The 27,768-nt window shown below is 32.1% G+C and overlaps 1 protein-coding gene across 1 annotated transcript in view; it reads left to right on the top strand.

Annotated features, from left to right (window-relative positions):
- The window catches only part of PSME4 (proteasome activator subunit 4), a gene marked incomplete at both ends in the record, with an annotated part of 81,250 nt that overhangs the window by 21,322 nt on the left and 32,160 nt on the right, over positions 1-27,768 (top strand). Inside the window, 17 exons of the mRNA XM_084235038.1 lie at positions 4,347-4,391; positions 6,312-6,461; positions 7,897-7,960; positions 8,502-8,576; positions 9,723-9,845; positions 11,493-11,585; positions 12,121-12,386; positions 14,705-14,891; positions 15,657-15,746; positions 16,420-16,484; positions 16,771-16,921; positions 18,942-19,040; positions 19,246-19,315; positions 19,626-19,693; positions 20,300-20,515; positions 21,046-21,203; positions 22,615-22,710. Of these exons, the coding sequence (XP_084091164.1) occupies positions 4,347-4,391; positions 6,312-6,461; positions 7,897-7,960; positions 8,502-8,576; positions 9,723-9,845; positions 11,493-11,585; positions 12,121-12,386; positions 14,705-14,891; positions 15,657-15,746; positions 16,420-16,484; positions 16,771-16,921; positions 18,942-19,040; positions 19,246-19,315; positions 19,626-19,693; positions 20,300-20,515; positions 21,046-21,203; positions 22,615-22,710 (2,016 nt within the window). The remainder of the gene's footprint in view (positions 1-4,346; positions 4,392-6,311; positions 6,462-7,896; positions 7,961-8,501; positions 8,577-9,722; positions 9,846-11,492; positions 11,586-12,120; positions 12,387-14,704; positions 14,892-15,656; positions 15,747-16,419; positions 16,485-16,770; positions 16,922-18,941; positions 19,041-19,245; positions 19,316-19,625; positions 19,694-20,299; positions 20,516-21,045; positions 21,204-22,614; positions 22,711-27,768) is intronic.

The raw sequence follows: 27,768 nt of genomic DNA, 5'->3' as shown, positions 1-27,768 counted from the left end.
TGATAAAGCATGTGTTTTAAGCTTAAATTGTCAGGGTAAAATTAGGACTTCTTAAAGACACTTTATTTCAAAAACCCTTTATTTAGCCATGCTTTTGAAGTTGGTATTTTGTTTTGAGTATTTTCATCTTAGATATATTCTGACACATTTTGAAATAGTTTTGTCAGCCGACTACATGTGTTCATACTATTTTTAGAATACTATTTTTATAATCAAAAGTGAGAGGTTACTTCATTTGTTAACCGTTTGTCTTGGAAGTCATAAACTCTTGTGCTTTATGTGTTTGTCCTTGCTGAAAACGCTGCTTAAAGTTCCATGCATTTCAATTTGATTTTAAAGGCTGCTTTTTATTGTTTGGAGCATGGGTAATTAAACTTTTCTTTCCATTTCTCTTCCTTTTTTGCCCCTTATCTTCCTCAGTAGGGAAATCAGAATTGGAAAGGAGTTCTAGGCAGTTGTGAGCTTGATATTAGCAACATAAGAATTGCTTATTATTTACTCATAAAAGAAGCTTTTTAAAAAATTCTACCTTATTTGGAAATTAGAGGTTATGTGGTTGATTTTGATTAATGTCTTTAAGAGTGTTTCTTCCAAAAGTTGTCTCAGTTCTATAATGATCTTTTTCTGGAAATTGCTCTTTTAAAGCAGTTGAAAAATACTTAGTTCAGGTTGAGCTGATTTGTCATCACTTAAAGCAATAATGGTTTTCTTGAGGGTGTGTGACTGGTATTATTACAATTACTTAAAACTTGCTATGCAGGCATACATTTTCGTTTAATTATAATGAAAACACAGTGTTAATGTAGCATCACTCCCAAGACCTTTTACTTTATACCTGTCTTATGGTGAAATTAACTATATCCTAATTTTGTGTGGAATGACTATAAAAAATGACTATTTACTAATATAAGTAAGCAACATTAGATTTTTAAAGGTTAGATATTCATATGGATAATGTTTGACTTACGGAGAATTTGTTTATAGATTTAGACAAAGCAGGTAAAACTGAATTCTTTTAGATAATGGTACAATTCTTATAAAAAATACTTTATATGCCATTGCCATTAAAGTAAAAAAGGTTAAAGCAGAGATGGATGCAATATGCCAATGCTTTAGCTTCCCAGTTCATTTTTGGAAAAGCATATATGATTATTCTGAAGTTAAATTTTAGTTTAAGAAATGTCAAGTGAAGGTGAAAGTACTTCTGAGTAGGCAGTCCACCCTATCCTCACATGATTGCATTTGCTGGTTTAAAAGTGAATCTTGACTTGGGAGTTAGGTAAGGCCAAGGAAGCATAAACCTCTAGGTGTATGTAGTGTCTACCATGTCAGTAACCGGAAGTTAAGGCTTTTGTTTTTCTTCAGACTTCTCTGCTACATGTTTGGCATTTATTTTATTAATGTTATCAGAGGAATCATAAGGAATGTTGTCTAAAGGGAATTGTAGCCCAGAGTGGAAAATACACGGTCATTTGTTGAAACTGAGACAAAAGCTCAAGAACTGGGACAAGAACTTACTTTCTGCCCTAATAAATAAATTGGGGGAGGAATTCCCTATTTTGATTGATTTCCTAAATCATGAGTTAATAGCTACTCAGAGGCAATAAAATTAATGTAAAAGCAAAATGAGCACAATATTTTAGTTCTTACAGAGAATGAAAGTAAAATTTCTTTTGGCTAAGTATGAAATAGTAATTGTAGTTAGCATTTATTGTGCTTAGTTCTGGGCCAGATAACTACTTTCTTTATAATACCTCATTTAATTTTTGTAAACTGTCTTATGAGGGATAGGTATTATTGCTCTTAGGTGGAAAAACTAAAGCTCTTATAATGCTATACTACCAGTAATGAACAGAACTGGTATTCAAATTTAGATCTTGCTCTAAGCCCAAGTTATGAACCATTTCAAGATATACTATGGCTTTCTTTTCAACTAAAATGCCTTTGCTTAAGAGGAAATAGGGTATGGGAAAACCCATCCAAAGCTTAGTCCCTCTGTAGATCGCTTTTGATTAAAACAAACAAAAAAAATGTATTGAATTGTTATCAATTTAGTGTTATAAATTTCCATTAATTGGAAAAGTATGTAGTGATTATTCACTCCCTCTAAAAATTAGTGAAATGTAGTCTGGTAGCATCTAGCCTTAACCTTTTATTTTATTTTTAAACAGAAACATTGTTCCCTTCATCTTGAGAGATTACAAGAATCACAAAAGGTCACTATACAGATATCACAGGTTAGAGAGATTGTACCCTTTTCTGGATAAAGAGCATAAATCCAATGGCACAGGCCTTATATATAAGGAGTTGTTGAAATTGGCTTTATTGAGATGAACTCAATCACATTCCCACATACCCTATTCCACTAACGAGTGAAGTGACAACTATCAACCTTCCTATTCTGAAGAATGAAGGGAACCAAGAAAACTTGCAGCTATGCAACATTTTATTACTTGCTTTTTTAGCATCATTTTTTACTATATCAAAGTATGTTGATAAAATACAGAAGTTACTCTGTGAATAGCAGGTTTTCTGTGTTGTGCTCTCAAATGAATTGCCACAGAAACTAAAAAATTAAATGTAAAATTAACATGATCACAAACTTTAGGAACTGGGAGAATTATAGATTTTTCTCCTTATTTCTGTGGGCAGAAAGTTCACCATTTTAGAATTATCTTCTTAAAATCTGCATTTAAGTTGATCTATTCAATATTTAGTTTGCAAACTAGATGGCTCTTTAAACCTTACCTATTAATTCTATAATTTGTTTCTGAATAGAGTTCTTCAGTCCAAACTAAAAGCACATCCAAAGATCTGTGTCCTCTATTACACTAAAAAAATTTTTTTTTCAGTATTACAAATAGATTAAATAGATAAAGGTCAACATATATGAACACATAAGCTATTACAAGCACTTTGGAAATCCCCAGAAGTAATAATCATTGTTATGGTCTTCAGAGAATTTTAAATGTAGTTGGAAAGAAGTTTGCCCTCCCCCCCTTTTTTTTTCACTAGGAAAACTTAGATATTCTGTAAACTCAATTCTGTGTTTCTTAATTGCCTACATTTTTTGTAAGAAAAAAAAATGAAACCTCTCTTTGATAAACAGAGAAAATGCTCAATGAGGGCTTTCTGGCCATGTTTTCCTCTTTTTTATTTTAGAATTATTTCATGAATTGTATCCTGGTTTCCTCTTCAATTAATTTTTCTCTTGACTAGCAATGAAAGCAATGAAATTAAAGAGGATTCAATGGAATTAAAGAGGATTCCTGTTGCTCCAAGCAATGAAATTACAGTTTTCTCAATTTTATAATGTATTTATTACTTGTGCTGAGTTTGATTTGTGTTATTCCTTGGAATTTCTTTGCAGATCAATTCTTAACTTTTCAGACAAGTTGAATGGGTTTTTGGACTTAAGAATTTCAAGCAGCTTATTGAGAAAGTGTCAGGTGGAAGCACTGCCTGGAAATTATCCCTTTCCCCAATTTATTTCTTGAGATTTGGGGACTTTTTAATTTTTATTTGTACATATCATAGTATAAGTAGTCACACATTTATTTTAAAATTCCAGTTCAAAATTATCTACTGCCCTCCTTTGTTTTGCCTATTTGCATCTGACCTTTTTTGACTATGGTCCCATTTAAAAAACTTAAGTATGCATTATGGTCATATGTGTTTAAATCAGTACACTTTGGCCTGTTCATTAACACAAGAATACTTATTATAAATTCACTGTACAAATATGTTGTTTTCCTGTAATCACTTAAGCCACATAAAAGTTGGAAAATAAGTTCTAACTTTTAAAGTTAACCAACTTTAATGGTAGGTGGTCAAAAAGATGGCTATTACTCTTTGATAATTGTTGCTGGCAATAAAGTACCTTGGAGGGTTATAGAACTCTTAACAGTAGGTCACAGAAAACTAGTGTCTGGCAGTTCTGATAGAGCATACCAGATTCTGCTATATTTTCTATTTGTGTTTTATGTAAAATTAGAAAACAAAAATTAAAAATCAGTATGTGAATTTTTAAGCCACTGGGCGTACTTCTTAGTGTTGATAAGTATGATCATTGCTTCCTGTTTTGTAACGATCAAAAGTGATTTATCCTTTTCCCAGTTTTCCTTCTTTTAGCTCACAGCAGAGAATAAACAAAATGAGGGCAAAGGAAGAGTAGATTAAGGAGTTTGTGCAGTTAATTCTTAAAATTCTATCTGTCTGAAAGAGAAATATTAGTAATTGCATGTGCAGAGATTAAAAGCATGACCATATCTTAGAGATATTTATCAATTGAATTTGAAGTGTTCTTAATACACCAACCTAATTTGTCAAATGACTTTTCCCCCCAGTTCTGTAGAAAATGTTCTCAAAACACTCGTGAAAAGCTGCCGACCGTAAGTAGCTTCTCAATTTATGAAGCTTTTCTCTTTGTTTCTTTGGGGTTTTTCATCTTTAGTGTGCTTAGATGAGGAAATTAAGGTGGTATATATAGTTTCTGACATTGTGGTATCAGTCACTGAACACAACAGATTTTCAAATCTAAAATTTTTTGGATTTCATTTATAAATTTAGAAGGTTTTAAGTGATGTGGGTGTCAGTCATCCTTTATAAAGTAGGAACACTATAATTTGTGTTTAATCATCTTTATTTGAAGATTTCCCTATAGTTTTATTATTCACATCAAAAATATTTTCCAGAATGAGCATTGTAGGTATTGCATTAAAATATGAGTAGTTAGATAGGGGCCATACTTTTCCACTAGTTTGTTCCCTTTCAGTAGAATATTTGACTTTATTATTATTTTAATTGAGATAACTTTGGTTCACAATATAGTATGGAATCCAGATGCATGGGATCAAACCTCCTTAGATGCATATCACCACACCATACCCATCACCACACACCTATAATAGTCCTCCACCATAGGAGTATTTGACTTTAAAATCCCATGTTCTAATGCTTACAGATGAATATGTATAGAATTTAGTTTTAGCTAATGAAAGTCTAGTTCTATGTACTTCAGCTGTTTTCTTGTTAGCGTTAGCAGGCTATTCTAAGACTGCTTATCTGCTGTGTATACAGTGGATTCTTTTTAATGGAAATCCCTATATAATCATATGCTTGGTAATATGAGTTGAAATTATTTTATAAATCAAGTATTTGTTACTGACCTATTCTACTACTTAGTCTTATGCAAATGTGTCTGTGATAAGAGGCCTAAGATCTAATCTGAGTCACAAGCTACCAATGCCTAACTGTACTAGGCAGTTAGGCTCTTTTTCTTCACCAGAAACTTGATCATCACTAAAATATTGACTTGATTTCAGGTTTTTAAGTAATTCATAGAAATACCGATCTTTAATTTTGAATTACTAGATTAACAGTTAATTGGAAAACTAGGGAGGAGTATTGATGTATGAAATCTTTGAAGGCACAATATATTCTGCTTTTTTTAAAATTCCAACCTATTGCACAATGACTTGACAAATAAGTGCTTAATGAACTCAACAGAAATATTTGGATATCTAATTTTATTTTTTTGCATAAAGGAATGAAGTGTGATTCTAATGGACACAAATGTATAGATATAATAGTATTAATGACATCATGTATAGGCCAAACCATCAAGTATATTTAAAACAGTTTCCTAACATTTTTGATCAGAACCAAGTCAGAATTTCTCTGACTTACTGAATATACTTTTTATTTTGAACCCTTTAATGTGTACTTGGTAATTGTACATGGATCCTCTTTATTCATTTACCTTTGTTTTCCATACTTCAGATTTTAATTTTTCTAAATCTTCTCTATCTTGGGACACTCCTGCTCATTTCATATAATTATAGAATATTAGAACCTTAGGTCTAGATCCTCTAGTGTAATCCTCTCATATAAAGGAGGATTCTGTGGTCCAGAGGATAAAATGATTGTATAAAAGTGCCTAGAGATAACTAGACTGATGTTCTCTTTCTTGCTTAACTAATTATCTAGTTCATTCTATAGCCTGGATTTTATATGACACATATTACATAGCACATAGGAAGGAAAACTACAACCACCATGTTTAAAGGATTTAATGGACTTCTGTATTTTATGTGTTTTATCATCGTTAAAGTATTTTTCTAAGTCACATACACAAGGAAATTTATGATAAGGTATTTATTTTGGAGTTGTAAAAATGTATGTATTTTGTAGGCTAACTTGTAGTATATGCATATTTTATAAAATCCATTCTCTTTTTTTGGTTAGTCGTATATTGAGTTGTGGAACTTTTAGTCAATGATCAGGTATATGAAAACCTCCTTCTTTATTAGATATTTTCCAGCAGATGCCACAGCTGAGATGCTAGAAGAATGGAGGCCTTTAATGTGCCCTTTTGATGTGACAATGCAAAAGGCCATCACTTATTTTGAAATATTTCTTCCTACCTCCCTCCCTCCAGAACTTCATCATAAAGGTTTTAAGTAAGTATTACGTATCTTGACTAGTTCTAGAGTACAGCAGGAAATACAGGTATATAGGCAAAGTAGAAAGCAAATAATAAGTGGGGAGAAAAAGATTTACTAACTCATCTATACTAATTTTATTACACTTTAAGTATATAAAGGATAAAACAGTTAAACATAAGATTGTGAGTGAAGAGAGAAAACATTTGTATGTCAAGCAAAATAAGATGAGGACGTTGAAGAAATAATATATAGAATAATAAATGTAGGGCCTCCCCTGGTGGCGCAGCGGTTGAGCGCTGGGCTGTGAAGCTGCCCACAGCCTCTGCAGCACTGGTTCGATCCCCGGCCGCCGTAGAGGGTCCCACATGGCCGACAGACCTCTCCTGCCGCATCCGCTGCTCCCCTCAGCAGTGTACTTCGTCAGTCTGCCTGTACTGTTCCCCACTCTGGCTCTGGTGAATTCTCTCACCCTCCCGTGCTTCTGACTGTACCCAGTGCTTGTATAAATAAATAAATCTTTTAAAAAAAAGAATAATAAATATAAGAAGGAATGGAAATATAAACAGCCAGGGATAGAAATATTAAATTGCATAGAGTTTTTAGGGAAAGGAAAGGTTTTCTCCTAAAACTTGATTTAAACCCTTATCATTTTTTCTAGCATTTTTTTAAATAACATTTTTTTTTGTTACTGTAGTCTTTGCATCACATTTAATAACTGATTTTTTACTGGGATACTGTAGGTTTAAAAAAACCCTATAAATGAAAAATTAAATTTAGACTTTTTATGAAAAAAGATTGAATAGTAATTTTCTCTGTGTTATGAGTTCTACCTTTGTTTCTACCCCATGTTTTCTATAGTGAGATGCCAAATCAGAAACATTTTATATAGCCGTATATTTATGAAATTTTAAAAAGTTACAAAATTTTTTGACATTGGTAAATATTGGTTAATAATACTTAAACCATTTTCATGCACTGCCTAGATTTCCTTCTATTTCTTTAAGATAGTTTCCCCCACTATAATTTATTTGTGCCTTAAACTTTGTGATTCATTTCTTTTGTGAAACTTTTACTCTAGTTCTAATTTAATGGCATAGTTACTAAATTGACTTTAAGAAAATAGGGGAGAGTTATAAGAACAGGTAGGAAAACATTAAAAGAGCAAAGAGAGGAAGGAGAAACATGTAAACAGTTGTTAGATAGGAGTGGCAACAATTATTTAATAGTGAATTAGAAGTTTGATGAGATTACTCTTAGTAACATAAATGAATTGAAAGGGAAATATTGAGACAAAAATAGTCCTTTGTTTCATTTAGTTTGTACCTTTCAGTACTTTTTCTAGGTTGTGTAGTTATCAGTAAGGATAATAGATTTAAAAAACACAGAAGATATCTGGCTTTGAACCACTTTGTATAAATCACTTAGTATTCATAACATTTTTCTTCTTCAGACTTTGGTTTGATGAATTAATTGGCCTCTGGGTTTCAGTGCAAAATCTCCCACAGTGGGAGGGGGTAAGTATTCCATTTTTTTTTCTCCTATACATTTTAGTTTGGAAATAAGTGTATAAGATCATTGAATAAGTAGCTTCAGTTTCTTAGAATTAACTGTTAGTAGTGTTGTAATTAATTTTTTTAATTTGCTGTATTCTGACATTTTAAAATTTTGGCTTTACTAATATCTAGAAGCATATGGATATATATTGTGAAATGCATGAAATGTAAGGCCGTTTGCTTCCTTTTGTACTCTCACTAACATTGTGCTTGACACTTGGAGGATATTTTTTACAAGCTTGTTGAATTAAAATTTCTTTTATGGTTTGTATTGTCGATAATGCTTTGTCATTTCCCTTTTTACAAGCTTTTCAATTTGTAGTTGATTTAAACAAGTTAAAAGAAACAATTTTTTAAAATGGAGATTTTTATAAAACTGAGTCAATACATTAAATTGTTTTGATAATGATTTGTGGGGGAAAAGGGTAAGGACTATGAATTTGACTCTTAATCGAGAACAAATATATTAATGGTTTTTTGTTTTTTTTTTTTTTGCTTTTAGCAACTAGTAAATCTCTTTGCTCGATTGGCTACAGATAATATAGGGTACATAGATTGGGATCCATATGTACCAAAGGTAATTAAGAATATTTGATCATATAGCATACCACAAGCATTGATATCATTTGTGTCTGTGAGGAGTGTTTCGTCTGTTAAGTCCTTACTCCATGTAAAATATGTATTTTTACTATTAGTAAAAACATGGTTTATAGGGATGGATCATTTATTTTCAAACAGTAATTGCATCATATCCAGGAATCATAAATATGTGATTTTTGTTTTACCTATGTAGGACATGAACTTTAAATTTCACAGTGAATTTTAGAGTGCATCAAGTATATTTATTATTCAGGCTTTCCTGCATTCATATCTTCTAGCAAATTTTGTGTATTATATCTGCTCTGGAATGTTCTCCACTTTTTAGATCATATTATTTATTTCCCAAATGTTTCCAGGCGCAGTATTCTTAATATTGTGCCTTTGGTATTGTTTTGCCTGTATAGAATCACCTATGACTCTTCAAGAGGGCTGGTGTGGGACATCCAGATCATTCTGAGGAGCAACAGAAGGCAAATCGCTCTTTCTTTGCTTGCACAATTTATTTCTGTTGCTGGCTATTAGAAACTAAGGAGGAGGAGGAGTTCCCTACACGTTAGGGCCCTCTATTAGTAATGACAGAATTACAAAATACAAATTTAATCATATTAAAATTCAATAAAATTACAGACTAAACTGCAAATTCTTAGAAAAACATCAAAACAGCATTAAAATGGGGGAGGGAAGAGTTTAAAAATACAATTTTGAGAGGGAAAGTAAACCTGTAGATGATATTTGCATTTTGTGCCTCCTTGGTATATAATGAAAACATAGGAAAAAAAGCTTTATGTGCATTTAACAAGGTAGAAAGGAGTCAAAATATTTCATGTTTAACTGCAGTTATCTATGGTTTACCTTTTTACATGTATGGCTCATTTTTTGTGCTTTTGGTTGTATGAATATGGTTGCTTCATATCTACATGACTGCAACCTCAGTTTCATTAAAAAAAATCTCTAGATGTTAATAGGTAATTTGAATAATAAAGCAGATTACCAATAATGTGACTTTAAAAAAAAATTGGTTAAGTAAGATTACATCCAAATATACTAATATATAGCACTTAAGTTATTTAAGAGTTTTAACTTTTGTAAATATTTATTTTTGATTCTATTTCTCTCTTTAAAGATATTTACAAGAATTCTGAGAAGCTTGAACCTCCCAGTGGGAAGCAGTCAAGTGTTAGTCCCAAGATTTTTAACAAATGCTTATGATATAGGACATGCTGTAATATGGATCACTGCTATGATGGTTTGTAATATATTTGTTTTATATGACTCATGTAAATTTTGTGTTAACCATACAAAAACTCTGTGTAATCAAGAGTCTGTATTACTAGGGACTTAGTTGGTCACATGAGTCTTGTATTTTCTAATGTAGTAAGCTTATGTTTATTATACTCAGAATGTAGTCATAATGTGCCATTTATAAATCTCTCTAACCAATAGACTTTAAAAATAGAGTCAAAAGTTTGAGATTCAGAATGTCACATTTTTACAGGCTAGGAATCAGATCCATAGACCAAAGGACTTTTCCAAGGTTAGATTGATAATGATAAAGGTTCTGCATATGCTCACTACTGTTAACATTATACATTACATTGAACATACTACAATTTTCTGCATTGTCAGTTGTATTGATTCCACTTCTGTCTCCTTGAATTATCACTCTGTGTTTGATTGTTTTTTCCCAGGTTATGTTGTTTAATTGGTTGGTTGTTTCTGTGAAAAATGCTAAGTGGTTGAGAAGTTTAGTTCTTAAATTTTACTGTAAGACTAAAAGGGAAATAAAATACAAGCTCCCCCTGATTTTGCTAGTTCATTATTAAACAGAAGAAAACCCAATTTCTTTCTAAAATTCAATAAGAGTAAAAACATATGTTTACTATCTGACATAAGCAATGAGTTGCAACTTGTTTTCTAGGAGCCACAGAATTAGGTAGTGATTAGTATCAACCTGATTTTAGTCAGTGTTGCTGTTCTCATTGGCAACTTCATTTTCTGTTAAATATTTAACATATTTTTAATGTACTGTTGACTATAATAAAATTTTAATGATGATAATAATTATGTTAGAATTTTGAAAATTTTGATGGTATTTGGTATGGAATTATCATGGTCTCTTTAATGGTTGCCCTATTCCAGATTGGGAAACGAACATGAATTTTAGTTCATGAGGAAGATAATGTTCCTAATATAACTCAGCATTCTATACTAGGTTTGTGCTGTTTCATAAAAGATAATCTTGACAAGAGGTTCAAGGCCAAATTGTAGTTCTTTATTCCCAGAGCCTTTCAACTTGATAAGTTGTATGTTAACTTGCCCCTTATTTTCTCTAGGTTACCTTATTGTTTGATTGGTGGTTTTATATGTTTGTTTGGTAATAGAAGAAATAAAAATGTTTTTCTTTTGAGTCAAAGCCTGGTCAAATATAGAAGTTTAATTATTTAGACACAAGAATAAAATATTTGAATGCATTTATGTAAGCTCTTACCTCTTCCTTTTATACCTCGAGAAATTTGCTTCTTAGATCATTTAAGGAATGCTTTTTATGCCTAATGTTACCACTCTTGGTTATTTTAGGGTGACAGTGTTAGTGACAAACGATTTGACTATAGAAGCATAAAAGATACTGCTGCCCTAACTGAAAGACTCCTTATGAATTTTCTAATTTGGTTTCATTAATTTGACCTTATTTTTAGCAGAAATCTTTGACTTGAGTTGTATGAAGTTCATTGGGAAATTGTTTTTGACTCTTATTTAAAGGTAGAGTTGATTTTTGTCAGTGGGATGAATATGAACCATGTTAGAGGTATATGTGTAGACTTGGCCCTGGTGTCCCCTTCAATTTCATAGTAAAATGTGAGTGCTGAAATTTTTACACTTTTTATCTGAACAGGGTGGACCAAGTAAGCTAGTGCAAAAACACTTGGCTGGTTTGTTTAACAGCATCACATCTTTTTACCATCCTTCAAATAATGGGCGCTGGCTGGTGAGTATGTTCATTTTTCATTCTAGGGTTTGGAGTTTTTAAGATGTGGTCACACTTAACTATTGCCTATTAAGCAATCTCTGATACAGTTTCTGTCCTTCATTTAATTTGGTTGTATATGATTAAATTCTAATTAAGTTACTATGTTCATAGAATATATACAAAATAAGATAATGCTGGTATGGGAACTGATGACAAAATGCCATATTCTGCAACAAAATCATAACAAAAGTTGCAAAGTATGGAATGATCTTTTCAGTTTATTGTGTTGGTATTTTAAGCTTCCTGGTTTAAATGACTTTTCATGTAATGGAAGCTTCACATAATTCTACAAATTAAAACAAATTTTAAATAAAGTTTTATTAATATAAAAAATTGGTAAGAGTATGTTAGTCCATCTTGTTATTCTGTGTAGGTCTTTACAATAAGATAAATTGGGTTTTTTTTTTAAATCTATTTGGGAGGGTAGGGAGGAACCATGATATCTATGTGGGAAATAGAATCTACCTGGGACTTTCTGCTTCTGTGTCCCCAGAACAAGTTAATGAAACTACTTCAGCGGTTGCCAAACAGCGTTGTTAGAAGATTGCATCGTGAAAGATACAAGAAGCCTTCTTGGTTAACGCCTGTGCCTGATAGCCATAAGCTTACTGATCAAGATGTTACAGACTTTGTACAATGCATTATTCAGCCTGTCCTCTTGGCTATGTTTAGCAAAACTGGTAGTTTAGAAGCAGCCCAGGCTCTGCAAAATCTTGCACTCATGAGACCCGAGTTAGTCATACCCCCTGTACTTGAAAGGTAAGTGTATAGTTTTCAATGTTTTGTTGAAGCCTAGCTGTGTCTCCTGATGAACTCTTTACTCTTCTGTTCTGCTTGGTTCTCTTTTCTTTGTGTAGCTATGTTGGTGCTCATTCCCTTTCCTAGAGAAGAAGCAGGACATGTTAACCTAATGATCGACACCTTGATTTGGGTTTTTTTGTTTGTTTGACTTGATAGGGTTTACTAGAGAAAAAAGAAAGTTGAAATAGATCAGTATTTTGGACTATGTACATTTTAGTCACTCAAGTTTTATGCTCATTAGTTAAACTGGCTGTTTTATCATCAAAAGATGAGTATCACTATTTAGAACATGTCATTGAAAGTGGTTTTAGATTTCTGTTGTTTCTTAGAATCAGTGATTTAGAAGAAATTTAGTTAAATTTATTACTTTCTTATATTGTATAAACAGGTTTATTGTTTTCCACAACGTAGATTTTATTGCATTTATTAATTTTGTCTGTTTAAACAATAAGAAAATAGTTCTCCATTTACCTAGTCACTATTACTGTTGGTCTGGTATGGTTCCCAAGTGGGAGCTACTCTTACTTGTTTTTAGTGTTCAGGAGCAAAATGACTTGAGCTTTCTCTTACTTCTTTGCTTCTTGAACAAGAGCCTTTTGATTCTCTAAATGTGTCTTTGTCAAGAGGAGAAGAATATGAGCTTTTAAAGCCTAAACTAGCAATTTGCGTTCTATAAAACTCAGCTTTGTCCAAGGTTCATGGTGGCAGAATGCAGACAACAACCTATTTTCTGCTCACTGTTGAGAGATGATAATGGCTCACATACACTTGGAGATAGGGTACCCTATCTCCAAAATTAGGTAAAGATCTTTACCTAATTGTGACTCTTTTACCTATAAATTTGGGTTGTTTTTGCTATCTCACCTGCCCTCATTGCCATTAATATTGAAGTCAATTAAATACCTTTCCCAAATGCTTCTATTCTTGTGGGCATACCTTGGGGCACTGCAGTATTTCCAGCATATAGAACTTATTTAGGGGATGGAATGGGAAAGTCAGGCAGTTGCCACTCTGCTTGCAACTCTGCTTGCAACTCCAGTATTCTTTGCTCTTTGACTCCTTGTGGTAGCAAAAGCTAACAGTCAGTGACAAGTCCCTTGATGCTGCTTGGAGAGGAGAGACTGGCTTCTGAGTGTGACTTCTGCTATTTTATAGTTAAAATTTGATGGTGTTTTTTAATTTCTTTACTTCCCCTTTGTTTTTCTTTATTTCAGTGTTTTCCAGCTGATTAATTATCATTAGTGAAATAAATTTTTAATATAGGAACAAAGCTGATAAATGAAAGGACATTTACAGATCCCATTTTTACTTAGTTCTCAATTTTTATAAAATTACATAACAGCATGTTGAGTGATACATGTTTATTGTCAAAATTGGCAATACAATGACTCTTTGAAAATTTTAATTTTCTGTTTCTAAGTGGCATGACAGTCTTTTGGGATAAGATTTTTTTCCCTTTTATGAAAGTCTTTTTAAAAATAAAAATGTGGAAAGAATTTAAAATTTTTTTCATCTCCTAAAGACAACCTCTATTAAAGTTTGGTGTATTTTTTCCATCTTTTAAAAATAAAAATAGGTTTGGATTTTGTAAATCCTTCCTTCTGTTCACTTATTATTTCCCTTATTATTTATCTTTTTTGTGTAAGACTACATTTTAGATTTTTTTCCCCAGCGAGTCAATGAATGAGTGAATGCTCTTGGCTCTTAAATGCTTAGTGATTCAATATTGAATTTATCATAACCCTCATATCTTCTCTCCCCCGTCCCCATTTAATTACTCTGTTGTTAGGAATTTTCTCATGTTTCCAATAACTGATTTCCAATTATTAAATATCTGTCTTGTAAAAAGTATAAAATAGTAGAAATTGAAACGTTTTTATGATTTTCCTTTAAAAGGGAAAAGTGGTGTCATTCTGACTTGTCATTCTTGAATTCTAATAATAACTGATCATTAGATTAGATTTGATACATTCCTATTGGGGTATACAAGGTCTATTAAGATAAATGAAATAGTACAAAACTTACCAGTTTATGTTTTGTGGAATTTGCATGGAGATAGGTGTAAGGTGGCAGGGAGTTGGGGAAACATGCAATAGTCTCTGTGCCTTTCCTTTTGTGTGTGTGATTCTGTAACTTTAAGAAAAATATTCACCCAAAATATCCCAATAGCGACAAACCTTTAAGCCAAAATGCAATTTATGAGTTCAGTATATTTAATGTGTCATGTTTATTTACCTGTGATGGAAATTTTTTAAAATTCTATTTTCAAACTATAGAACATATCCTGCACTAGAGACTTTGACAGAACCTCACCAGCTCACAGCCACTTTAAGTTGTGTAATTGGAGTAGCCCGCAGTTTGGTATCAGGGGGCAAATGGTTTCCTGAAGGTCCAACACACATGCTACCTCTGTTGATGAGAGCTTTGCCTGGGGTGGATCCAAATGACTTTAGTAAATGCATGGTGAGCATTTATGATTCTGCATCTAAATTATACTTGTATAAATGGACATCCTGTTAATTTTTCTTAAAATATTGTACTTGTATAAATGGACGTCATGTTAATATTTCTTAAAATGCTCTTTAGAACATAGTTCAGTGCAGAGTATATAAAAGGTAGCAGAGTTATATCTGTTGGTGTCTAATTTTAGATCTGTGGACAGTTAGTTGATCTATATAATGTCTTCCTTCTTAAGTAATTTGCCTTAAACTGTGTGCATTTACCAGTCATATGATGTTCTAAAGCTTACTTTCCTTAAGCAGAGATGTTAGAAATCTTAGCATATATCATTTATCTCTCTCTTCATTTACAAAGTTACTATATATAAAATCTACATCTCGCTTGAACACACTTTTTCTTCTGACTTACAACATTGCTATCTTCCCTCTTCCCCAGTCTTGATCCTTTTGCATTAGTGTATTCTATTTACCCTTAATTAACATCACTTTTTAGGGAGGAGGCAAAGGAACTTCTTGGTTGTAAAAAATTGGAAAACTTGTTACTTAAACTTAGTAACTATGTAGAAATATATTATTACTTTATAACTAAAGCAACATGTAATTGTGAGGAACTTTAAAATGTTTAATTCTAATTAAAAAATTTCCAGAGGATTGTTGTGGGATTTCCTCAAGACAGCTTCTTTTGTTGCTATATGATAACATATGGTACACTTACAGTTTTGAATTAGCATTATGTTGTTAATATTAAATCTTTTGTATCTTCACACAGATTACATTCCAGTTTATAGCAACATTTTCCACTCTGGTGCCTTTAGTAGATTGTTCATCTGTACTACAAGAAAGAAACGACCTCACAGAAGTAAGGATGCTTTCTCGTTGTGAGAGGATTGGTTAACTAAGTTCTAATTCTTATTTTATGTGTAATATTTGTTAGTTTAAAAAGCAATTTTGAATAGATGCTAACAATGTAAAATTGTCATTTTGTGCCTAGAAAGGTATAAATGGAAGACCAGGTCTTCCTCCAGTGTGTATTTCTTTTTTTTTTTTTTGCTACTTTTTAATGTTTTATTAATCAGTGGTGATTGTGTTTTGTTTTCCCAACTTCTTATGGTAGGAATAAATTTGTTGGGAGGATAGGCATCCAATGAAGAGAAATTTTCTTCATCATCGTCTTTTCTTTTATAATTATTTTCTTTGTTGCAAGTTTGTTACTATTTGATATCCATCTGACTGTTCAGTAGTGAGAGGTCATTCTTTACACACATACACCAACAGTTTGAAAACTAATTGATAATAAAAATGACTGCTTGACTTCTCTTTTGGGCCCTTATAAAATTGGTTTAATTACATCTTATTTTGCTTCCTGGAAAATAAATAGATCAGGATTCTCAATATGATAATGCTACTCTTTCTCTTGATATGTGATTATAATAATGTAATCCTAGATCTAATTTGTAGGCCAATAGTTGAGTTTTGTTAGTTCAGAGGAAAAAAGCAAAAGCTATTCTTAATTTAACATTGACATATTATAGGTGGAACGAGAACTTTGTTCAGCCACAGCTGAATTTGAGGATTTTGTCTTACAGTTTATGGACAGGTGAGCATGTGCCCCAGATCTACCCATTATCTAATGTTCAAAAAAGTGACTGCTCTGTAACAGCAAATTCTTTTCTGGAAGACAACCTGTATTTTACTGCTACCTAAAAGGGTGGGCGGAGGGGAGGTTGGCTGCTGAAGTTACAAAAGGACATTTGATTTGTGAAATATGTATGAATTAAGTAGTTATTACTTAAATAGCCATAACAGTAGAGATTATCTGATCATCACAAAAATGTTAATCCAGTTTGTAGTTGCTAAAATTATACTTTATTTGGATCATTTAGATGCTTTGGACTTATAGAAAGTAGCACATTGGAGCAAACAAGAGAGGAGACAGAAACTGAGAAAATGACTCACTTGGAGAGTTTGGTTGAATTAGGCCTGTCTTCTACATTTAGTACAATCCTCACACAATGTTCCAAAGAAATATTTATGGTAAGAGTGCATTTCTGCCAAAAATTAGCTTTCGATCTTGTGTTTTTATTTGATGTTTTAGAATTAAGGTTCAGGTTACTTTAAGGTGTGTGTGTGTGTGTGTGTGTGTATGCCAGTTTATCCTCTCCATAATTAAGATTTGAAAAGTTATACATCTGATCATTATTATTTGCAGTTTCCAGATTTGCCAGTTCACCTTCTAAATTTTAATTTCAGTGCTTCTAAAATGTATTTGTAACACAAACATTTTCTGCAGATGTGTAAAAGATGCAGAAGTTGCTCTTGTTGAGCTGCTCATGTTCTACCTGAGGTCAAACAACATGACTCTGCTTCTTGTTTCAGTTCATACTTTAAATAAGTGTCTTTTTTTGTGCCCATTTAGGTTGAGATTTTGCACATTTTTATGCTTTCTGCAGGTTATTCTGCTGTTTGAAGTGGCCCTGAAGGGGGAAGTGCTATAATATCTAAGCATAAGAGTGTTGTGGTGTTTGTAATGATAATTGTCTTAGATATGTTTCATTCAGGTATTCCTTACAGTGCTGTTGGCCATGAGTTCAATGTTAAAGAATTAAATAAGGTTTCTTTAAACAGAAACATAAAACAAGCTTATATATTCATCAATTGAGGCTCGTAGAAACTTAATTCCTTCAAGAAGATGTGGTACATACACACAATAGAATATTACTGAGCAATCAAAAAAGATAAACTCATGCAATTTGCAGCAACATGGATGGAGCTGGAAGGGATCATGCTCAGCAAAATAAGCCAGAAAGAAAAAGAAAAATACCAGATGGTCTCACTCACAGCAAGGATTTAGAAATCCTAAATAAGGGACCAGGAAAAGGTCTAATTATAATAAAATAAAAATCAAACTCAACAAGCAACTATAAACCATAGACACACTATGTATGGGTTGGGGGGCGGGGAGTAGGATCAAAATAAGGGTGGTGCAGTTTGTCTGGGGGCTATAACCAAGATAAAAATGCATACATTGTGCAAAAAATGAAAAATGATGTAAAAAATATATAAAATAAAATAAAAAAGAAACTTAATCCTTTATATTTCCTAGAAAAACCATTCATTATTTGATAATTTAGTGTTCATAGTAGCTTTATAGAACATAACTGCTACAAATAGCAAGCATCAATTATATTTTGTAAATTTACAATTAAATATTTGGGAGAAAAGCTTTGAGAAGTGTTTATGCTAGAATATGATAGAAATTAAATCTTAAATAAACATTCTGACTGTATTAGATAAGAAATAATTTGTCATTATTAGGCATTCTGTGAACTCATTCTGTGAACACATTTGCTATTAGTTGGTATTTTTTATAGACATTATGATCTTTAAGACCACACTGTATTTCCATTTCTGTTTCTTCTCTCTTCTGAGATGATCATTGTTCAATATGTTTATCCTGATTAAAAGCTAAGCTGCCTTGTAGCTGAATGAAATATTTACTAAAATTATTTTAGTATCTAGAAATTATCGTAAATATTCTTTTTTACCAAAATTAAAAAAAGATTTGATTTGGAAGTTGTTTTTAATTTTCAGCATCCTCCATCTAGAGCTCATTTTTGAGCAATTAAGTTAAAATCCTGTGACATGCTTATAAAATTAAAAAGAGTGCTTCAAGTCTTTCAAAATACACATAGTTTATAGTTTGTGGTGGTCAGAATGGCAAACTATAAATATTAGCTATTCCATAATATTCCCTTTCTAATATTGGATTAACCAACAAGATAATTAACTTGTGTTTACTTCAAGCAGCTGTAATTTTATATTTAGTGTTTCTATAACAAAAGTTTTGTGATTTAAATGTTTTGTTTACATTAGGTTGTTGTGCAAAGATTGTTTATAGACTTGGATGAAACATTATTAAGCAAACCCTTATCAATTAAGATGGTTACAGTCTCTACTCAGTTAATTTTTATGTGGCCATTTCCTTTTATGATTCATAAGATGTTTAACTTTCTTTAAAATGCCAATTTGACATTTTTATTCCTCATCTTAATAGGTGGCTCTTCAGAAAGTTTTTAATTTTTCTGTTTCACATATATTTGAAACAAGAGTAGCAGGCCGCATGGTAGCAGACATGTGTCGTGCTGCTGTAAAGGTGAGTTTGGGCTTTTTTCTGGACTCATGAATTAATTGGTAACCAACAAGTTTATGTGGTTAATTATTTTAGAAATGCTTGTTATATTTAAAATGCATAATTTTTTCAGTAAACTGCTTATAGCCACTGAAAATAGTATAGTGTATACTTTGTGACTGAAAAATTTGTAGTTTTCACAAACTTATTTATATAAATATGTTTTCAGTGCTGCCCAGAGGAATCTTTGAAGCTATTTGTTCCCCATTGCTGCAGTGTTATAACTCAGCTTACAATGAGTAAGTCATTGGGTTATTATTCTGCCTTTACAATTTTAAATAACATTTTTTCTTGGTTTCTAAAACTCTACTGATCAAACAGCTTCTTTAAGCTAAGCAATATTTTACTTGTTGGTGTGTTTATTTTCTTGAAAATTGAGTTTCCACCTTTTCTGGAGCAAGTATAGCTTCATGAAGATGAAATACAAATACAAAGTCTCTCCCCAAAAGAGACTTCTCAACTATTAGAAATATTAAATATAAATATTTTTAAGTGATTGATTTAGTTGGATACATAGTTTTTCCCCTGATACTATTTTGCCATTTTTAGATGATGATGTATTAAATGAAGAAGAGTTAGACAAGGAGTTACTATGGAATCTTCAACTTTTGTCAGAGGTATTGTAAATCTTTGGAATAAGAAAAATTACTGTGAAAATGTTGCCTTACTTTTAGGATTTATCCTTTTTATGAAAATTTACTTTAAATTTATGAGAACTCCCAAGTTTTGAATATTTCTTGATATGGCTGATGTCAGAGGAATTTGATAATTACTGATAATTTCATCCTCAACACTCTTCTGGTCTTTTTACCAATTAATTCTAATAGGGATCACTTAAGAATCCAGGTTCATTCAATTTGCCAATTTCTTTTTTCCTATTTATATTCTATATTTGGCCATTAATCAAACTTTAGTTTCCTTTGTGGGTTAGTTCAGGAACATAGGGAAATACAGTTAAGTTTTGTCTCTTTAAATAGATTCTTTTGAAAAGAATGTTACTATGGTATATGTGAGCCTAAACTCAAAAAATGTGTGTTGATTTTAAAAAGTATTCCATTATTAGACTGTAATTGAAATGGCAGTCTTACAGTGAATTAAAGTCATTTTAAGAAATTGTTACTAATTTAGGTTAGCTTGAGTAGCCAAACATTGACTTTTATGTTAATTATTGATTCTTGATCTTTTAACCAAAATACCTTCAACTATTTTCTTCCTCTTTTTAGATAACTCGAGTGGATGGGAAGAAGTTGCTTCTTTATAAGGAGCAGCTTGTAAAGATTCTCCAAAGAACTCTACATTTAACCTGTAAGCAGGGTTATACTCTGTCTTGTAACCTTTTGCATCACCTTCTTCGTTCTACTACGCTGATCTACCCTACTGAATACTGCAGTGTGCCAGGTGGCTTTGACAAACCTCCTTCTGAGTACTTTCCTATCAAGGCAAGCATTTTTTAATAACTTAAAATTCAAGGGTACATTGGGTTATTTTTCCTAGGGAAGATTTTCAAAGTGTGGAGTTTTTGGTTTTTTCAGTTTAAAGATTTCACTAATTCTTTTTAAAAGTAATAATTAAAATTGTTGTTGGACTGTGCATCATATCATTGGAGCTAAAAGTCTAGTTTTTTTCTGCTCTGTTTCTATATGGAATGACTTTGATATGCCACAGTTAACATCCATAATTCCATGTAATTTTATTGGGAATTGCAGTTTTCTCAAATAAACTTACTGTTACTCTTACAGCAAACTCATACTTGAGTGACTCTTAATAAATATGAGTAACTCTTAATGAAGAACTTTTTTCAGGGGTAATAATGAAGGGTAATATTTTAAATCCAACTTTAGGAATATTATTTGCTTCCTTAGGTTTGGAGTACTTATACATTTTCTTTTAAACCTTTTAAATTGTGTGTGTGTGTGTGTGTGTGTGTGTTCATTTTTTAACTTCTTGCTGAACAAATGCTCTTTTCTAGGACTGGGGTAAACCAGGGGATTTGTGGAATCTGGGAATCCAGTGGCATGTTCCTTCTTCAGAAGAAGTGGCTTTTGCCTTTTATCTGTTGGACTCTTTCCTTCAGCCTGAGCTCATCAAACTACAGCACTGTGGAGATGGAGAACTTGAAATGTCTAGGTAGTTCTCTTTTTTTATAATCAATTAGTGTTATGTGGTTAAAAAAAATTTATGCCATCTCTCTGGCATATCCATAATCAGTGTATCCATATTCAATATGTGTTTTAAATATCTGTTCTATATGTGATTAGAAAGCCTTCAAATACAATGTTGTATAGCAGAAATTTTGTCATAATACTTAAAAATTTTAAATTGAAAAATTTTAAATTTTTAATTGAAAAGGATTTTTTCTAATTTTTAGTGTCTCCTCCTTAGCAGTTTCACATGTACATCTCTAGGACTATACATGTCTAGGTTGGACATGTGTAGAACTGCTCCGTTTGGAAGGAAATGCAAGTTCAATAAAAGGGCTCAGGGGAAGAAGTATGATTGATTTAGGTCAGCTGTATGTATAGTACTCTGAACAGCTTTTTGGAGTATTTTGTAAGTCCATTTTAGAGATGAAATATGCTGCGTGGTCTTCTGTAACACTAGTTTCCTTTTTCTGTTAAATGATCTTCAATAAATAGGTGATTTAAAAAAAAGTGATTAAATTCAGAATTGTTGCACAAAGGGCAAAGGTGTTACTTGTGAACAGTTAGCTTCTATTTAAGTTAAGCATGTGTTATACCAGTAGGTATCTTGTAAATGGCTAAACTAAAGATGTTTGCTATTTCTTAGTCTTAATTTTTTATGTTCCCTACTTGATAAAGATTTTGTACTTTGTCCTAGAGTCTAGCTTTTTTTTTTTCCCTCAAGACTTGTTGAGGAAAACAGCTTTCACGCACAATGTAAAATGTTAACCCACTGCGCCCACCCACAACTAGCAGGTACCCCCATTTCAGGTAGCATTTATAAGAAGGAAAGCACTAGAGTGTCAAGCATTTTCCTCATTCATCTGAAGTGACCAGTCTTGTGGAGTATCTGAATCCCAGGGATTAGAAAGCCCACACATACCAGTCTTGAGGTCAGTGCTGCACGGGGGCTCGTGACAGCTGCTCTGGTTTGCCAGGCTGTGGCCAAGGCTATACCTGAGCGAATCACCACCAACTTACATATACCATACAGGGAACACTGACCCAGCTAGATCTCCAGAGTCACTTGCTAACCCCTGAGGTGCCAACCATCCACCTGGGACAAAGTTGGTCAGGCTACTTTTAGCCTGTGAATATAAAAAAGGCCTCTGAGAGAACCCTCCTACATATCACCCATATAACTTTCAAAATAATTCTGCCTTCTAAAAAGGAAATTAGTGTAAAATGGTGTTCAGAAATATAACTGAATGGTAGAAAACAATCTAGAAAAGTAGTGAGAGCACATACTACATAAAAACAAAGGCTTCCAGCACATCTGTGATAGAAGAATTTTAAAACAGGTGTTTTGAATCTTCTAAAATATGACACTATGTTTTGTTTTGTTTTTTCCTTTCTAGAGATGATGTTCTACAGAGTCTGACTATAGTGCACAACTGTTTAATTGGCTCAGGAAACCTCCTACCTCCCTTGAAAGGAGAGCCAGTTACTAACTTGTAAGTAAAAATATCTACTTTACATATTTTACTGTTTTGTCATTTGGCATAGACTTTAAGTTTTAGTTACTTTTAAAGAGTCACTGGTTTTGTTATTGGCGTTGTTTATCTCATTAACCTTTTTGTTATTAAGCAAAAAAATACCTGAGGCACAATTTATGTCTTTATTAACTTCAAGGCTTTATTCAGAATTTGTTATGGTACCAGAATAGAGTAAATTCAAATGTTAATCAGTTTTATAACATTAACTTGGAGATATTGAGTTCATCTGTTAGTTTACTGAGTTAATTAACATATTCTTTTAAAAAGAAAAATACTTTTTTGTTTGCCATCAATGTTGATTAAGAATTTTGTAGCAAAAAAAGTGGGTGTGTAACAAAAAGCTGTTCATTGTTATACGTTATGATTTTGAACTTTTAGATCTACCAAGTTGCGTTCATGAATTTTCAGAATATTATTTTGAATGACTTTCATTTAATCCATTGTTAGCGTTACCATTTTAAGTTGAAAAATTGAGTTCAATTGAAATCAAATAGTATGTAACTTTAAGTTACGAAGTAGGTAGATGCTAGTTCAGTATGTCATCTTAGATCATTTTCTTTTAACATCAACATTTCATTGCTGAACAGGTTAATGAAAATAACTTAAGTATTGGCCCTCTCAAAAACCAGAACCAGAAGAATTCTTTTTTGTTGATTTTGCAACAGAAATATTTAGCTGCAATGAGTGGTTTTAAAGCGTGACTTGCTTGCAATCTTTCCCATATTTTGCATAACTACCGCTTGGAATCATACTTTTTCATTATTCCCACTTGTTTCACTCTAAAAAACTATTTCTAGGCATGGAACTTTAGGTTGCTTTTTATACTTACAAGAGAGAAGTAGGGTCATTTCAGGTAAGGAAATCTGTTTTATATTTGCCTAGGCATTTACAGAATTTTTTTTTAAGCACTTTTGTTTTTCATCTATTTTATTTTTGATGTAAGAGCTTTCATCAAAATTAAGAGAAATCAATTTTAAATAATATTTTAAAATGAGGACCTATGGAAATAGTTTTGATTTTCCTGATGATCTTCAGATTATGTACTACAGTAAGAACTATTTTATGGCACGCTACAAAGCTATTGCATACACAACAAACTTAGTCATCAGTAAATTTTGTTCTGCTTGACAGTGTTGACGAGAAATGTGGTCATTTAAACCAATGATATATCTAAGAGTGGAAGTATGTGTCTTGCATTTATGTCATTAGAAAATTTTTAGTATTAAGTAATCTTTAGGCTGTACTGTCCAGGTCAGCGTAGGGAGGCTTAGGGTTTTCCATTACAGTTCATGTCAGCAGATAGCCATACTTGTGCCAAGTGCACCACAATAGAGAATTGAAACAGTATCTTTATCTTTTGAAATAAATGTGCATCAGGACAGAACTTCTACATATTTGGCCAGTATAAAGCCAATCAGGTTTTATATAATGAACTGCATTTTCAAAAAGGAAAAGAAATACAATGTTATGGAAATTTGATGAATGCCATGGGATATAAATAAGTAGATTATTAGCCTACATTAATGTTGATTATAAGCCATATAATTGATCCTGAGAATTCTTTCTTGGCTTTTCCCAGAAAGTCAAAAAGAAAAGATAGTTTAGATACAGAAAGCTTTTGTGTTTTGGAAATGTAACTTTTGGAGTGAAAATATAATAAAATTTAGTGGAGAAATCAAAATTACTTTTAATACATCTTTATTTTAATATATTTAAAATATTAACATAAACATGTTTGCTTATGTTTAATAATATATAATAAATATAAAACATGAAAACTTCAATCATTTTAATCACTCCAGTGAATATTTTTAGGGTTCTTCCTAGTTACATACAACAATGCAGGATAATGACTTTATAAAGTAGAAATAAAGATGAATGAGTGAGCAGTTCTTTGCCTTTAAATTGCTAGAGAAAGAAACTTGTATTGTCTTTGGGGTTTTAAATAATTCTTAACACATTCCTTTCTTTTAAAAGCCGATTTCTAACTGGTATCATCTTCATCTGAAATTTAAACTCATTTCAGCAATGTGTGACTTTCTACATTTATTTTCTTTATATAACATTTTGAATTTTTTTTTTGCAGTCAGTAAATTACTATTTACCAGAGCATTATACAGTAAAGTTAGCATTTTAAATTCAAAACTGTTTATTCTAATATAGATCATTTGTTAAAATTTTTTTTAAATATAGATTTGTAAAATGAATCAAATAATTTCAGTTGTTAGTGCCATTGTTCTGTAATCTTAAATCATAAAGCTTACTATGAAGAAAGAATATTGGTGGCATCATGCTTGGAGAATATCATTAGCAGGTCAATTTGACTTGACTTTGTGAATTGGTTATTCCATAGGAAACAGTAAAATTACTAGGTAAGGGACAAAGGAAAACACATAAATGTGACATATGCTTAAGTGTAATCCAGATGTACTCCAAGCAAGTCTCCCTTATGGGAGAGTCTGCATTTTCTGAAATACCAGACCAATTTTTGTTAGTACATAGGTTATCAAACAATTCTCTTTTTCTCTCATATAAATCTCAATTAGATAAAATATAACTGCTTTAATTTAATTTTTTTTGTCAAATCATTCATAAAGTTTGCCTTATTGCATGTATTAGTATTTTGTCTTCTGGAAAATTGCAGTAAATAAGAAACTGGACGCTTAATCTAGTTGAGTTTTCCTATGAGTAAATTTAACAGCGTTGCTAGTAGAGTGTATGGAATAGTCTTAAAATTCCATTGTTCAGGGAAATGCCTACAAAATGTAAAAATTAATTTTCTATACTATGTGATTAGAGACTGACCAAAAAATGAGGCAATTATATGAATTGATTGTCCTAACTATAAAAGTGAAGGATATGCCTAAAGGTATTTACACTGTATTCTTTGGCCTTTAATAAATTCATTTACTAGTTATCTTGTACTTAATGTAAATTTTAATGCTTGAAAGGATGGGTAAAATAATGTCTCTTGAGTATAATTAAGGGTGATCTTTTTTTAGTTTAGTATAATTTAGAAAAATATGTTCTTTAGCAGTTGTCAGATACCAAGGTTGCTAAATTAACCTTAAAATAGAACCTTTCTGTTTCGCTCTTGGAACCTGTAGGTAATGATTTAAGAGGAATATTTGTGGTGTAGTTGGATAGTCATGATTCTTCGTTTGTAGATGTGGAAGTTGGAATATGTCTCTTCAGGGTCACACAGGAATTTTGATACTTGCCTTTAATCCTCAAATTGTCATTAATTTCTCCTTTTGCAGCCCACTCTTAATCTTTTAGGTCTAACCAGCTTTTACAGTATGCAAAAAACTAACATCTTAAAAAAAAAAAAACAGGGTTACTCAAGGTAGAGGAGTCATCATTTTTCATCTCAAATATTTCTTCTTTACTTTGTGCCCCTTTTCCTCTGGTAGATCTGTTAAGTCATTCTTAGTTAAATCATTCTTAGGATCTCAGCTTTTACTAACTTTTCACTCAAAAAAATTCATACTTTTAAGGTCTAAGAATTCAGACCATTTCATTGATATATGAAAAGGATGTGTTGTTATGCGATGAGGGGCAGGGCTAGCTAACCTCTCTTGGCACCTCCAGGAAACTACCCAGCTCTGCTGGGGAAGCTGCACACAGAAAAGGAAACAGTTACTACTCCACGGTGAGTAACCCTGTTTTCTCCTTATTTCGCCTTCTGTTTTCATTGATTTTATTTTTTAAAAGCTTGTGTGTCAGACATGGAAATAGTTCTTATGCTCAGAGTTAATTTTAAACTTAGCGGTACATAACATTTCTCTTTACTTAGCAATCCTTTGCTCACATAGTAGAGTTTGAGCCAGCTTTTCATTTGTGTTTGTGGCTATTACTGATGACCAGGATTGAATTAAGTAATGTAACACAGAAGTAGGCCTAATGTCTCTGGTGAAACACTTGTAACCTTGAATGGAAAAGTCTGTTAACAGCTTGATTTTTATACCTTTTTTTTTTTAATTTGGGAAGGGAGGGATTATTGGGAAAAGCAGGATGTCCTTTCATTTAGACAGGAAAAATCATTGCAGCTATTTCATGACAATTCACCTAGCCTTCATTTGTATATTTGGTTTGTATTATATATTTTGTTTTATGTTATTGGTCATTGCTTCCTCTTTTACTGTGCTTTCTTTCCAACCAGTAATTATTTCATCCTCTAAGCAAACCTTAAGATTACCCTTTAGTGGGGCCTCCCCTGATGGCGCAGCAGTTGAGCGCTGGGCTGCAAGGCTGCCCGCAGCCTCCGCAGCGCAGGTTCGTTCCCCGGCCGCCGGCAAGGGTCCCACAAAAAAAAAAAAAAAAAAAATAGATTCCCCTTTAGTGGTATAACTAAAATAATTGTGGAAATCTCCTAGGTCTTTTTTATTTTGGCAGCGCAAATACTAAACATGTTTTGCTATAAACTCAGTGACTGGGTACTGTCTAATTTCTAATTGGTATGAAACAGATTTAACTATTATTGTATAGGTGGTATTATTTATAATATGCCTTATTACTTCTTTGTCAGAATTTTATTTAGTTCCTTATGTCAAAAGACAATACTGTTTGTATAATGAACCAGGGAATGAGCTCAATGAATTTGATGTGGGGTAAGAGTAATGATATTTGTTCTACTATAGGTGGATTTTGCCTGCTCTTGGAATAATACGTGTATTTTGTGCCTGGCTTATTTCCCTTAGTATCTTTTTGAGATTCATCAATGTTATTGCATATATAATTGTTTTATTCCTCTTTATTGCTAGGTGATACTCTAGTGAATGAATTTATCTCAAGTTCTTTATCCGTTCTTTTATTGATGTACATTTGGGTTCTTTTCAGTTTGGAACTATTATGAATAAAACTGCTATGAACATTAAAAAAAGAGTAATGGTATTTGATTTTAAATTATATGCAGTTGACCTTTAAGCAACCAGTTTGAACTGAGCAGGTCCACTTAACAGACAGATTTTTTTTTTTCTATCTGTGGTTCTGCATTCATAGATTCAGTCACTGGTG

The sequence above is a fragment of the Talpa europaea genome (genome assembly GCF_964194135.1).
Source record: "Talpa europaea genome assembly, chromosome: 6".
Lineage (NCBI taxonomy): Eukaryota > Metazoa > Chordata > Mammalia > Eulipotyphla > Talpidae > Talpa > Talpa europaea.
This window is presented reverse-complemented; position numbering and strand designations above follow the sequence as displayed.